General features: G+C 23.9%; 3 protein-coding genes across 3 annotated transcripts; 2 read left to right on the top strand and 1 right to left on the bottom strand.

Moving 5' to 3' along the window:
• Positions 1-6,540: 6,540 nt before the first annotated feature.
• On the top strand, positions 6,541-9,865 carry Phum_PHUM031270 (uncharacterized protein; the record flags this gene model as incomplete). The annotated part of the gene is made up of 4 exons (XM_002422986.1): positions 6,541-6,699; positions 8,299-8,848; positions 9,172-9,224; positions 9,614-9,865. 4 exons carry the CDS (start codon positions 6,541-6,543, stop codon positions 9,863-9,865), a joined length of 1,014 nt encoding a protein of 337 aa, XP_002423031.1.
• A 1,120-nt stretch (positions 9,866-10,985) lies between these two features.
• Positions 10,986-12,573, top strand: Phum_PHUM031260 (cAMP-dependent protein kinase catalytic subunit, putative; the record flags this gene model as incomplete). The annotated part of the gene is made up of 6 exons (XM_002422985.1): positions 10,986-11,153; positions 11,281-11,513; positions 11,613-11,784; positions 11,877-12,048; positions 12,161-12,309; positions 12,385-12,573. 6 exons carry the CDS (start codon positions 10,986-10,988, stop codon positions 12,571-12,573), a joined length of 1,083 nt encoding a protein of 360 aa, XP_002423030.1.
• Positions 12,574-13,565: 992 nt separating this feature from the next.
• Phum_PHUM031250 (Coatomer subunit zeta-1, putative) lies at positions 13,566-14,546 on the bottom strand (the record flags this gene model as incomplete). Its single annotated transcript, XM_002422984.1, has 4 exons — positions 13,566-13,704; positions 13,791-13,924; positions 14,012-14,257; positions 14,529-14,546. 4 exons carry the CDS (start codon positions 14,544-14,546, stop codon positions 13,566-13,568), a joined length of 537 nt encoding a protein of 178 aa, XP_002423029.1.
• Positions 14,547-15,129: the final 583 nt, after the last annotated feature.

Below are 15,129 nucleotides of genomic sequence, written 5' to 3'. Positions count from 1 at the left end.
ACTGTAATCATTTTAAACAAACGAAAAAAAAAAAAAAAAAAATTTCTTTTCCGTTTTTTTTTTTTTTTCCAACGGGGCGGCCAAACTACTCGTGACGTCATATTAAGTTTAAAAAAAAAACCTTCGTTTTTATTTACTTTTTTTTCGAATCGAAACTTGTACAAGATTTACATTAAAAAAATTTAAATTTCAATTCGTAAATAAAACCTTAACGAAAATAATAATGATATTAAATCAATAATGAGAGAAAAAGGTACGTTTTTTTAAAAAAAACAACAACCGAACGATTATTCTCGTATATAAAAAATGATTTTTCCTGTCAAAACTTTTAAAAAATCATTTTTTATCGAGAGAGAGAAGAGGCAAAAAAAGGGGGGCAATAAACAATTAGTTAAGAGACAAACAATCCATAAAAAATTTTAAATGATTTAAAATCAAAACAAACAAGAAATAAAAATAACAAATGATTCAATCCTTTTATCTTTTTTTTTGACACACAAAATAAAAAAAAAAAAACAAAAAATTGGGTAAAAAATGGCGCGAGTCGGAAAAATTAAAAAAAAAAAAGAAAGGTTTTCTGCACCCCAGATAAAGATTTTTTCGATTAACGCCACCTTATTAAAAGGTGATATTTAACCGTTTTATTTTTTGTTTGTAAGAAACTATAAAAGTCAACCAGGTTTACTTTACGACCACACACACAAGAAAAAAAAAAATTTTTTTTTTTTTTTTTAGGGGTCGAAACGAATCAAAGCATTGCCGAAACGAATTTTAACGGCCCATTTTTGTTTTTTTCTCCCTTTTTTTTTTATTTATTTTTTCTTTTTTTTAAACTTATTATTTGTGCTCTAATTTGAAATGTTATGCAAGTGCAAAATACATTGTTTTTTTTGTTTCTTCTGCTTTTTTTTTAAACATTATTACACCGAATCTAATTTGAAACGTAATAAATTTTGCAAAAAAAAAAAAAAAGGTCGTGAGTCGGTCAGTGGCGACTCTTTCGAATGTGCCAAAAAAACGAAGATAACAACAGGTTTCGTATTGAAATAAATCTATAAATTATTATTATTATTATTATTATTTGTGACGCAGCACAAATATTTTATTACGAACGACCGGAAATTACGTAAAGAATCGACGCGCCGCCATAAAGAAATTTTTCTTAATCCCTTCGAGATCCACTTTTCTTTTTTTCTCAACTCTTTGATCAAAAAAGGGGGGATTCGACGACACAAATGATGACATTTTAAAAGAAGAAGAAGATTAACACAGCGTGATTTTTATAAATAATTACAATAAAGAAACATTAAATAAATAATTCAAGACACGGATAAACAAATTTTTAAGAGACAACAACAACAACAACAAAAAGAAATTCAGGTAAAAAAAAAAAAAGGACAAGAAAATTGTAACCCTATTGATACGTCCGACAGAATTAATACAATTTCGGGTAAAGTAAAGAAGAAGAAGAAAAAACCTGCGAGAAGATCTATAAAAAGGAAAGAAAAGAAAAGAACAAAAGAAGGCGGGACGGATGTGTATAAAGGAAGTGCAAATTTTAATTACAATTTGAAACGCAATTTTCATCATCATCATCTTTTCCAAGATGTTGGCGCCGGTTTTCAAAGGGCAAAGAAGAGAAGGGAAGGGGGATGGGGAAGCGGGGGACGGGGTGTAAAACAAACCTGCGAACTTTTTTTTTTAAACTATTATGTAAATGGTTCATTTTTACGACCCTTACCGCTCGTCTTATTTCGTCAATCGTTGTCTGTTACCTTAAGAAACCTTTTTTTTTTCTTCTTCTTTCTTTTTTTTTTTTTTTACCTTTTCTCCGACTTCATCTGACGTGTCCGTATAAAAAAAAAGGTATAAATAAAGAGAGAGAAAAAGAGAGAGAGAAGAAAAAAGTTTTGAAATGACTTCTTTTGAAAAAAAAAAAAAAATTTACCTCGGAGGCGTTAACAAGGCACTGACAGACATAAAACCGATGATGCCGATTTTCTTCTTTTTTCTGAACAAATTTTTTCTTTTATTTTTTTTTTTCCTGTCGGTAATTGAATAAACAGTTATAAAAACTTTTCCTTAGTGCCACGTTTTTTTTTTTTTTCATGACGAACGAAATTGTAACGTGATAACTTATAATTACATTCGTCCAATAATTGATTAATTATGTTTATTATCATCTTTTCCGAAGTTCCATCATCTACTTCCGAATAATTTATCTCTTTATTATCATTCGTGAGTGTTACGTCATTTAATTCCATTTCCGGAAGTAATAAGTCATCACCTGGTTAAGAAACTTCAAGTGAAATTTTTTTAATTTCGAATGTTTTAATTTAAACGTGGCTGATGACAAAAAAAAAAAATTTTTTTTTCCTCTCTTCCAATACGAAACATCTGAAACAGCCAAAAAAAAAAAAAAAAATTATGATGGGAGAAGAAAGTCGTCTTTGGAAAAAATAATAAAACAATCAAACGATCGTGACACGATAATGATGATTACTCTCTCTCTCTCTCTCTCTCTCTCTCTTTTGCAAAGTGATAGATACCTACCACGTTTTGCAACACGATTTAAAAATTTATTCGTAATTGCGACATCGATAAACCGGACTCATCGAAACAAACAGAACAATCGATTAAATGCTAAGAAAAATAATAATAATAATAATTGTAACGAGTATAATAATCTGAACGGGAGCAAAAAAAAAGAAGAAAATCACTCGGCGTCTCTTAATTTTTTTGTAATAGAGATAAAAACATCGGCATCGTTGTTGTTGTTGTTGCGGTTGTTGTTGTTTGTTTCGATATCGTTAAACCGATTAATAATTCAAAAAGTGCAAAATCACGGTAATAATAATAATAATAAATCGGACACAAGTGACGTTAAACGTTACGTAGTTGCAAAAAAAGAGTGGATCGATCGATCGATCGGTCGATTGATCGATTGATCGATTCAAAGTCAAAAAACTCGTTATATTAAGTTATGTTAAAACATAAAAAAAAAAAAGATATCAAACGAAAACAATAATTTTTTTTTTTTTTTAACTTAATCATCATATCAATAATTATTATTAATTTAAAAACCGTTCAAATAATAACGAGCCATTTTGTTTAAGGTAATAATTTAAATAATAATAATAATAATAGTAAGTTGAACTATCAACCGAAGGTAAAAACGTAAAACTTTTCTTTTTAAATGTTGTGGTTGTTGTTGTTTAAATGAGAACAAATAAAAACGTATCGAATCCTTTCATTTAAAGTAAGAAAAATCAACACGGCAACAAACAAACAAACAAAAACACGAAAATAAATATTTACACGTTTATATTATAAATTTAAAAAAAAAAAAGTCTTCTGCTAATAATAAGTCATTTATTCACACCTGATTTAATTAATTTGATGTAACAAAAATATAATTATTACACATCGTTGGTAAACAATTTGAACTTTATCGACTTGAACAAACGAAATCATCATCATCATCATTATCATCACGTCGTATTGGTTGTTATTTAATTAAATTTAAAAGGTTGCCATTTATTCGAATTTATGAACCTGAATCTCTCGCCTTTTTTTTTATTTTATTTTATTACTTTTTACCTGTTTCCTTTTTTTTTTTTTTTTTTGTTTTAACGGTTCCGCAACGATTTTTAAATTTATTTATTATTAATACATAAAATTTCATCTTGTTTCTTTTGTTTTTATGATTTAAAATTATTATTTTTTATTACTGTCTAATCGACATGTTGAAATATACATGGGGAAACCATCGGAAATTATATCAGGGAATTCAATTAAAATCAATGATAAGAAAAAAAAAAAACTTTTCGAATGAGAATTTTTTAAAATAATTAATTATTAATTATTATTATTTTGATTAATTAAATAATTTTTATGTTAATGAATGAAAAAAAAACTAATAATAATAATAATTGTTATGGAACCGTATTCGTTAAAATTATCACAGGTGTTACGGGGGTACAAAAAAAAAAAAAAATACGGAGACATTTAAATTTTAAATGCCTCCATATTTATTTATTTGTTTTTTTTTTTGTTTTTTAATTTTCCGAAAAAAAAAAAAAAAAAAAAACAATTTCGTACAATTATCGTAAGCCTGTTTGTTAATAATGTTGTTGTTGTTGTTGTTTTAAATTACGACATTTACGACATTTTCAGATCGTAAAAAAAAAAAAAATTTATTTTTATTTCGCCATAGAAAAATTTATTTGTTTTTTAAGGATCTCGAGAGGGGGGGAGGGGGGAAGTGTTTAATAAATTTAATTTATTTATTAACATTTCAAATGTTTTAAAAAAAAAAAAGGTAAAATGTTTTTTTGAGTTATAAATGCTGTTAAGGAAACAAAAGAAAATTTATTTGTTATTTATATATATGTTGAAATAATAAAAATTTTTAGGCGTAAACCTCCTTAAAAAAAAGAGTGTAAGTTATGAGTGGTGGTAAAAATAATAAATGTGGTAAAATAGACGTATGTGGCATTCACGGTCGACAGGTTTCAAGTTTAAAATAGTACAAACCATGATGATGATGATGATGATGATGAAGTCTCGGACAAGAAAAATTTAAAAGAAAAAAATAAAAAATTGATTTTTAAAGATGTGTCAGGTTTTATACACACAAATGGTTGCTAATTTTACTAACGTAACAGACTACTGTTTGTTATTAAAATTATTTTTATAAAAAGTTTTGTTTTTCCCTTAAGTCAAACATAAATTTAAATAAATATTTTGTACCTGAATTTTTTTTTTTTTTTTAGTCCAAGTTCTTGAAAGAGACATCATGCTCATGTTAAAAATTAGAATGACTTTGTAAAAAAAAAAAAAAAAAAAAAAAAAATCCGTGTTAAGATAATCAAGTTAAAAATGACTTTGCGAATTCGACAAAAAAATTTTTTTTTTTTTTCCATGGGATTCTTCCGAGAAATGTTCTCATGATTCTTCTCTTTCTTTTTATGTCTTTCATATTCATCAAATATGTTTTTTCTTTCTCTCTTTTCTTCCCTTCTGTAAAAGAACAAAAAATTAAAATCTTGTTACAGTATATTAATCAAAGCAGAAGAAAAAACGATTATTTCTTTCGTACGTAAAATCAATAGGAAAATTTTTACTTATGCGTTTTTTTATACTTTCGTGTATTGAAATTGCATAGCTAAAAAATTTCCCCTTTTGGGAAAATTATAAATTTTTATAGAAAAATTTTGATATTTCCCCCTTCCCCCTCCCTCCCCCGTAATTTTACAGTCTTTTACTCAAGCAAAAAGAAAAAAATTTTCGAGTTAGAAATAATAAAAAAAATAAATACTTGTAAAAATATATATATATAATAATAATTTGATTCGCGTTGAAAAATTAATGAAATTTAATATTAAAATAATTTATTGCTCCAACTTAAAACGATCATAAATTATATTATAACAACAATTTTGCACAATATTTTCTTTTTTATTATTATCATTATCATTATTATTATAATATTAAAACGAGTTTTTTTTTTTTTTTTACATTTTTTTATTATTTTTACGATCGCCTCACGAGGTATATACATAAAAAAAAAGAAGTCTAATGACAGTTAATATTAATAAAAAAAAAAATTACTTTGGATGGTGTTACAACCATTAATCTTAAACGTGAAAAAAATAAAAATTTTAATACAAGTTTTCTTTTACTTGTAAATGTTGTTGTGTCCACCCCCCCCCATTTATTTCCCCCCTCTCTCAACTCCTTACGTGATTTACTTTTTTAATATTTCAAGTTTTCTTTGCAACAATTTTTATTATTATGTATCGGAAAAATATTATAATCAATTTAATTTATTTTAACTATCTAATAAAATTCGTTACAAGTTTTCAACTTTCCACATTGAATTCTTTTATTACAAGTAATAAAATCAATAAATAAATAATAATAATAATAAGGACGACCATAATTAACCGTTCGTTTGCCGCGAGTTGTGTTAAACTATAACATAACCTCTATGGTGATAAAAACAAACAAAAACAAACAAAAAAAAAGTAAACAATAACAATAACTTATTAATTTTGATATATATGATTACATACATGCTTAAAAATTTTAATTTAATTTTTTTTTCTTTTCTTTTTTCTTTTTTTTTCTTTTTTTTTTTTTTTTTTATAATTGCAACGAAACTGTCTAAATTTTAAAATATAAATAATAATAATAAAAAAAAACTAACCGTCGAACAACAAAACATTATTTAAATAAAAATAATAATTAAACGGTATGAAATAATAATTATTAAATAATTTCTAATAATAATAACAAAACAAAATAATATGTTTTTTTTTAATAATTTATAAAAATAATAATAATATTTGATTTGATAAAACGGTTATTGATAAAATAAATAAAATTATTTATTTAAATTTTTTTAAACAAAACAAAAAAAAGTTTTTATTTATTTATCGAAAAAAAATATATATTAAATTATTTATTCGAAAATTAGGAATAAGATAATAATAATTTATTTAAATCGAAATAAATAAATAAATAAATATGACGCAAATGATGGTACAACAAAAAAATAAAGATTGGAGTCCGGAAAGGAAAAAGAAAAAACCGGAAGATGTTGATTTTTTCCACGAGGATATGGAAGTCGATGTTGGAAATTCGTTGATTGTAGGAGGAGAAGATATGATGGTCGATGATATGTACATAAGACAGGTGGAATGCATGGATGTCACCAATAATAATAATAATAATAATTATCAATGTCTTTTTACGTTTGGAAAAAAAGGAGGAACGAAAGGAGGATGTGTTTGTTGTAATAAAAGAAATTCTAAAAAAATTTGTAGAAATAAAAAACAATTTAAACGTTTTTAATTAGAATTTTAATAATTTTAAAATAGAGTTTGTGTGCGTGTGTGCGTGTGCGTGCGTCACGATTCATTGTCCAAAAATTATTTAAAATAGATATAAAAAAAAACAAATTTTTTTTTTTGTGTTTAAGGAAAACCGTACCAAATCAATTATCTTAACTGTTAATTTAAATCTTGTTATTTTTGTAAATAAGATACTAAATAGTAAACCTTTTTTTATGTTAAATGATAAGTTTTCACTTCTGGTAATTATTTTCCCTTGGCTATGAAATTACCGGTCGCAAAAAAAAAAAAGTTACTCCATAAAAAAATTACCAAATATGGTAAATATTTTGCAAAACTATTTTCCGAAGGCATAGTAAACCAAAAAAAAAAAAATTTTTGTTTCAAAACCTAATCGAATTATAATTTAAAAAAAAAAAAAAAACCATTCAAAAATTAATGTATTTTATTTTCTTTAATATTATAATTAAAACAACCTTTTTTTTATGATAGAAAATCTTTTTTTTTTTTAGAGAGAGAGAGAGAGAGAATATTAAAAAAATTGTATATTATTATTTTTTCTTTTTTTTTATCTTTATCTTTAAATAAAGAAACCCCCCAAAAAAAAATTAACTGTGACGTGAAAAAAATCGTCGTGACTTTAAAAAATTTTTATTCTACATCCACGTTCATAAAATTTTTTTATTGTCGTATACAGAAATACATAAACAAAGATTTTTAACCCCAAAGTTTTTTAGTTTAACCGTAAGTACATTAATAAATTAAGCGACATTATTATTATTAAATTTCAAATATAAATTTCAGTTTATTTTTAAAAATATATATATAAATAAGTATTTATTTTGATGTTGTAAAAAAAAAAATTAAGTTAATAATTTATTTGTTAACCTAACTTTATTTATTTTCAAACACTTGCTATAATAAATATTTTTGAAAAATCAATGAAATTTTTTTTTCTTTTTAAAAAAGTTTTTAATTATTAATAATTTAAGTATGTAATAAAATAAAATAATAATATTCGTTGATTGTTAATAATTAATTAGATTAATGAAATAACTATTCAAAAAAAATGATAAAATAAATTTACAATCGAAGTAAAGTTGTTAAAGTTTTTATTTATTTATTCATCAAAAACTTGATTCCTATCTTTATTTTAATAATTTGTTAAATAATTATCCTTTGATTTTAATTAAGATTAAGTTTAGAAATTAAAAAAAATAATGTCATGTAGGTTATTAGTTTGTAAATAATTAATAAATTTACAGAATTTTAAAGTTGAATCAAAAAAATAATAATTAAACTTGATGATGATAAAAAAAAAAAAACTGTCAGGTAAATAAAATATTAAATGAAAGAAAAAAAAAATAAATCAGTCATGCTTTATTATTATTGTTATTTAAAAAGAGTATGTGATAATATTTTGTTACATGTGATTGTTTAGGTAATGGCACTCAGTCTTCCATCGGATGAAGAACTTGTCGCAGAAATAAATAAACATTTTAGAAATTACTTAAGTAATCCTGAAAATTTAGAATCTGCAACAAACACTTTATTAGATGATATAATTGAAGATGCAATATTGGGTGTAGTATTTGAAGTTCACATGGAAAGAAAAACTAAACTCCATGAAATAATTGTCGGAGAATCGGATGATGAAAAATATAAAATAATAGATGCATTGGATTTGGACATATTTGGCCAAGCTCCTGGTAAAAAAAATTATGAATGTATTTGTCCAAGTTGTAATAGAAGTTTAGCAGCATCTAGATTTGCTCCACATTTAGAAAAATGTATGGGAATGGGAAGGAATAGTTCTAGATTAGCGAGTAGAAGAATTCAAACGACGGCCAATAAAGAAACAACTGGAGCTTTAAGCGATGACGAAGATGATGCTGATTGGACTGTTGGTAATGAGAAAAAAGGAAAATCAAAGAAGAAAGAAAAAGTTACAATTAAAAAAATTGGAAAGTTAGTGAAAGTAAACAAAAATGGTGAGAATTTTATTTAAAGTCAAGATTTTTTTAAAATATTCTTTTCATAAATGTTCCTAACTTATTGTTTTTTTTTTTTATAAATAATGGTGTGTACAATACTAAATAATTTATTATAAATAATACACAATTAGATTGTATTAATTTCTTTTATAGATATAAATAATATTTTAATACAATTTATGTGGCTAAGCAAACAATACTATTTAAGTCTTAAAATTTTAAATTATAAATGGTACAAATTTAAGGGAAAAAAAAAAAAAAACTATTTTGAAATAAGTATTTGTAAATTAATCGAATGATTTTAAAATAAGTTCCTACAGTAAATAATAAGCAATGTATTTTGAAGTCGATAAATAATGGTTCAAATTTATTTGTATATAAAATTTGCTCTATTCTAATAATTTTAAATTTTATTTATGATTTTGAATTATCGAATAGGTTTAATGTTACAAAAGTATGTTTAAGTATAATTTTAAGAATTAAATAGTTTGTAAAAGTCAAGGAATATTTTTAACAGATATTGAAAAAATAACTTATCAATGAAAATTACTCCATTTTATTTAGATTTTATAATGATACTAATCGTATATAATATTAAATATTTTTATTCGAGATATAAAATTAATGTACAGAATTTTAATTAGGATGTAAAATTATTATATTTTTGTTGTTTTGGGGGGGAAAAAAAAAAGCAAATCTTGTGCCAAGTATAGAATAAAATAAAATGTATTTTTGTAAAAATTAACAAATTATTTTATGCAGGAAATTCTTCTAATTCAGATAATGGACAAAGTAATGATTCATCAGTATCAAGTTTATCATATGAGAATATGTCAGAAGCTGATAAAAAAGCACTTTTATCACAAATATGTGGAGTCGTTTCTGAGCATACGAAAAAAATATGTACTAGAACTTCAAAATGTCCTCAACACACGGAAGAACAGAAAAAAGCAATCAGGGAAATGTGTTTATCAGATTCAGCCGAGTTTACTCAAAATGATAATTTTCAGGTAATGTGTCGTCACCTTAAATTTATTTTTGAAATAATGAAAAGTTTTAAAATTTAATTTAATCTTTTTTATTAGGTGGATGTTGATACATATGAAGAAGGAGACAGTTTAAGTATGAGGGAAAGCTTGGGAAGAAATTGGGAAGCTGAAAATTCAAACACATCATCTCCAGCAGATTCAGCATCAACTTCTTCTTCATCTTCCAAAAAAAGGCACAAGTAGTTTGATGGTAATTTTGTAATTGCCAATTGAATCAAATTTTCATTCAATTTAATACTTTTGTATTCATTTAGTGAAAAACTCGAAAAATTATTTGAATTCAGTGTATTTGACTAAAATAATTGTTGATATTCAGTATAAATCTTGCATGAGACTGATTTTTAAAACTATGTATTAATTTTAATTGCTTATGGCATGACTGAAAGATTTTTCTTTCATTTATTTTATATATATATATAAAATTAAAATAAATATAATATTATAAAATTATGTCATTTACTATTGATTATTTGTCCTAGTAAGTAAAAAAACTTTATAGTAAGAAATAAAACGTAAAAAAAATATTATTTCTAAAAAGTCAAGAATTTTTTTACCTGAATGCAATAGTTTTTATTATGTAAAAAAAAAATAAATTGATGATTTTATATTAAAACAATTAAACAAATTTACTACATACCCTGCTTTGAAAATTTGTTAAATTTTTTTAAAAAGTTTTGCACTTCACTTTAAAAGCTGATGTCTACACTGAATTATTTTTTCTACTTCCACGAAAAATTATTTCTCAGAGTTTAAATTAATATGTTTAATACTAAAAAATTAAATATACAGTTTAAATGCTTTTTTTAATTATTTTTAAAACAAAAATTTTTCACCTAAAATAAATTTTATTAAGTATAACTTTAACTTTTATTAAATTTAAAAACAAAAAAAGTTTTTAAGTGAGTACTAGAAAAAGCCCGCCAAAAAGTCCAATTAAAAGACTTCTGCTCGTGTTTAATAATATCTACTCCAAAAGGAGAGTGATTCAAATAACGACTTGTTTTAAATCAAAAAATATTTTCAAAGCTTTGTCATTGTAAGAAATTAAGTGAGGGAATGACATAAAAAAATAATTAGTTTTAAAAATGAAGTATGAGCCTAATCCAAAAGATTATGATGTGGTCTCCCTTTTGGGACGATGTTGCGGTCAGATAGGAATGGTTTTATTAGCAAAACATAAAAAAAAAACATTAGTTGCTGTTAAAAAATTTGATTTAGAAAAGGCTGATCATAAAGATGTTTTACAAATACAAGTTAGTACTTACAGTAAAATTACTAATTAATAAGTTATTACATTAATTTTAATTTGTAAAAAGTTATTACATTATTTGATAAGATTAGATGTCGTATAATTAAAATTTTATTTTTTTTATTTTTTAGAAAGAAATTATTATTATGAGACAATTAAAACATAATAATGTCTTGAGCTATGAATTTTGTTTTGTGGATAATCAATCGGTTTATGTAGTAACTCAATTGTGTGGTTTTGGGTCTTGCACTGACTTGATTGCAAATCATTTTCCTGTCGGACTACCAGAACTAGCCATATGCTTTATTTTACGAGATGTTTTAAATGCTTTAGCGTACATACATAAAAAAGGTATTATTCACAGGTACGTGTTTATTTACCTCACATTTTGTATTTTTACAAAAAAAATTTTTTTTTTAATCTTTAAAATTAAAAGTCAAATTAAATAAAAATTAATTTTTAGAGCTATTCGAGCTAGTCATATATTAGTTTCAGCAAATGGTAAATCAATGATAACAGGATTTAGATATGCCGTGCATATGGTGGAAGGTGGAAAAAGGAAAAAATGCATTCATTGTTTTCCTACCTCAGCTGCAGTAAATTTAAATTGGCTTAGCCCAGAATTACTAGAGCAGGTTATATCATTGTTTATTTTAAAATTAATATTATTAATGAATAAACGATTGTTATTTAAGTAAAATATGTTGATTTCAATATTTTTTTGCAGTCGCTAGAAGGGTACAATGAAAAATCAGACATTTATAGTTTAGGAATAACTTCAGCCGAATTGGCAAATGGGTGTGTACCATTCTCAGATGTGCCTGCAACTCTCATGCTAACTGAAAAAGTCAGAGGATGCGCACCACAACTCATTGATCAAACTACATATCCTTTATATGGTTGTATATTTTAATTACCATGACCACAGTATTTGTTGTATTTTTTTTTACTTAATTTCAAAATGACAACTTTATCAGTTACAATAATAAAAATAATTTTATTTACTTTTAGAAAGTGAATCGGAAAATAATCTTGTCAATTGCATTGTATCATCCAATGATCATAAAGCCACCAGATTATTTAGTGAAAGTTTTCATCAATTCACCAACATCTGCCTACAGAAGGATCATCGCCTTCGCCCGAGTGCTCAACAGCTATTAGTACGTTTATCTAACTCTTAAAACAAATAAAAAAAAAAAAAAATTTAATTTTAAATTAATCCTTTTTGTTTCCAGAGTCATTCTTTTTTTAAACAATTAAGACAAAAAAGTAATAATCCTAATTTTATGGGTGATTTACTTCATCCGGTGATGCCATTAAGTGCATCCATGGACGCCGACGCCGATGATTTGAACACAATATTAGCAAATTCAGACAAAATGGCCGAAATTAATATAAGCAACGTCGATTGGGATTTTGCATGAAGTCAAATTATTTTCTTTTTTTTTCAAATCAAATGTTAGTTTTTATTTGTATTTAAAAACATAATAGTTTTTGAATAATATCAATGGATGTTCTTTCACACCGAACAAATGCAACTAAACACCTAAATTACATGCTTTTATTTAATTCTTTTTTTTTTTTTTTTTATTAATTTTTCAATTTATTTGCAATCAATTGATTCACATCAATATCTACTATGCGTACTTAATTTATTTATTAACATTATTGATAATAAATAAAAATTTAAATTTAATTTGAATTATTTGTCGATGATTTTATTATATTTTAATTGTTTACCTCGACAAAAAAAAATTGGAAAAAATTTTTATATATTTTGCATGACGGAAGCGGAAGAACTCGTTTCAATTTTTTTTTTTACACGACGTTTACGCGCTAAAATAAATGTAATTCATTTTCAATTTATTTTTAAAATTGTTGCATAGAAGAAAATGCAATATATGAATTAAATTAGTATTATTTGAAAAAAAAAACATTAAAAAATTATCATTCTATTAATTTTCACTTGTTAATACTGTTAACTATTATTTCATTATAATTAATTTAAAAATTTCATCAATTTATAAAATATCATGTAGTTTGATAATTTAAATAATAATTATAAGTAAAAACCTTGAGTTTGCAGTGGCTTATTTATAATTTTTTATCATCATTTTTCAGTGAGGAAATAACGCACAAAACTAGTCGAAATTAAATTAAAATAAAATATCTAAGTGAATCATTTAATTTATATAATATGGTACAGAATAAAAATTTTTATTTCAATCAATTATTTCTGTACATGTACTTTTAAATATATATTTATATATAATTAATATACATAAAGAAGAATGTATTATAATTTATAAATAAAATTGTAAAAATTATATTTTATAAGTTGATATTGTAAACTGAGGTTAAATAATATATTATTATGTAAAATGCAAGAGTTTATGAATAACAATTATCGGAGGATTCATTTTAAAATTGACCATTTTAATTGTTCCTTAGCGGACTGAATAACTTGAGCCACTGTTTGTTCACCAATGGGAATGTCATCTGTTCTTAAAGCTACTCTTTGTACTACTTGAGTACTATCTGCTTCCAAAATAATACTGAAAAGTTATTAAATTTTTTAAAATTAATTTTAAAAAGAAATAAAAATGAGGCGCCCAAATTTTGATTATTGTCATATACAAACCCTCCATCACATATTTCATCGACGGCAAGCATGACAATATCTAAATTATCTAAAACAATTCTTTTTTCAACATTTTTCCTTAAAATTTGACTAACTGATTCATAAAAACAATTTAAAACACTCATTAAGATCAACTGCAAACAAAAAAACCATATCGTTAACTTTAAAATAATTATAATTTTTTATTTTAATTAAAAATCAATTAAGTACTGACAACTTACTTCATTTTCGTGTGAACTTCCCATTACATAAAAAAACAAATCGACATTACTTTTGTAAACACATGTTAATCCATCCAACATAATAATTTCTGTGTTTGCCCTATGAGTTTTGGTAAATAAATTTTTTTCAAAAGCTTTTTGTTCTTTTGGAGTTGGAAAAAGATTAGGATTATAATATTTTGCAAGTATTCTATTTCCATCGTTATCCAAAATTAACATTCCTCTGACTGTATACAGAGTTGGTTCCTGAAATCATAATAATTTTTGCCTCTCTAAACTTACCTATTATAATATAAATTTTTAATAATTTAATTCATTGTTATCAAACGTTAAGATAAAAAATAGTAAAAGCAATATTTATATAAAGTACTCAATTGAAAATAACAAAAATTATTCATTTCAACTCTAACCTAAACGTTAACTTCAGAAGACCAAGTACACAATTGTATTTTAGCAAAATACGTTAAGTTAATTTGTTAATTTAACAAACTACTTAATTACTTATTTAATAACTTACCAATAATGAACTTTGCATTTTTTCAAAACTGTAATTTTATCTGAAAATAAAAAAACACGTTAGACTGCTTGACACGGTTTAACATGAAACCGAATGATTAACCTTAAATTTAAGTTTTATTATTCATGAAAAAAATACTAATATATTTAAAATTAACAGAAAAAGATAATAACAACTAATAAAAATACTTATTTAACAACTCACCTATGTAAAATTGAAATATTTAACAGATAATACAGGAAAAACAATGTTTATAACCTTACTGTTGACGTGTTGTTAATTTACAATTTGTCAATAGTGCTGCCAACTTAAATATTTATTTTATTTTTGTTCGATTTATTCATTGAGAAGATAAAATTTATTTAAATTAAATAATTTTAAATTAAAAATTTATAAAAGCGTACAAAAAATATTAAACTTTTTATTATTAAATGCATATAATAATTTTATTATTTTATTTTAAATAATTAAAAGTAAAAATACAATCAAAACAATTTTTACTTGACTTCAGTAGTTAAAAAAACTTTTATTTTTTCCCGATAGAGAACGCTAAATGCATCTTGTACGAGAATTTTTTAAATGAAAAAATGCAAAACAGTTT

Source organism: Pediculus humanus, genomic scaffold (genome assembly GCF_000006295.1).
Source record: "Pediculus humanus corporis 1103172107383 genomic scaffold, whole genome shotgun sequence".
Lineage (NCBI taxonomy): Eukaryota > Metazoa > Arthropoda > Insecta > Psocodea > Pediculidae > Pediculus > Pediculus humanus.
This window is presented reverse-complemented; position numbering and strand designations above follow the sequence as displayed.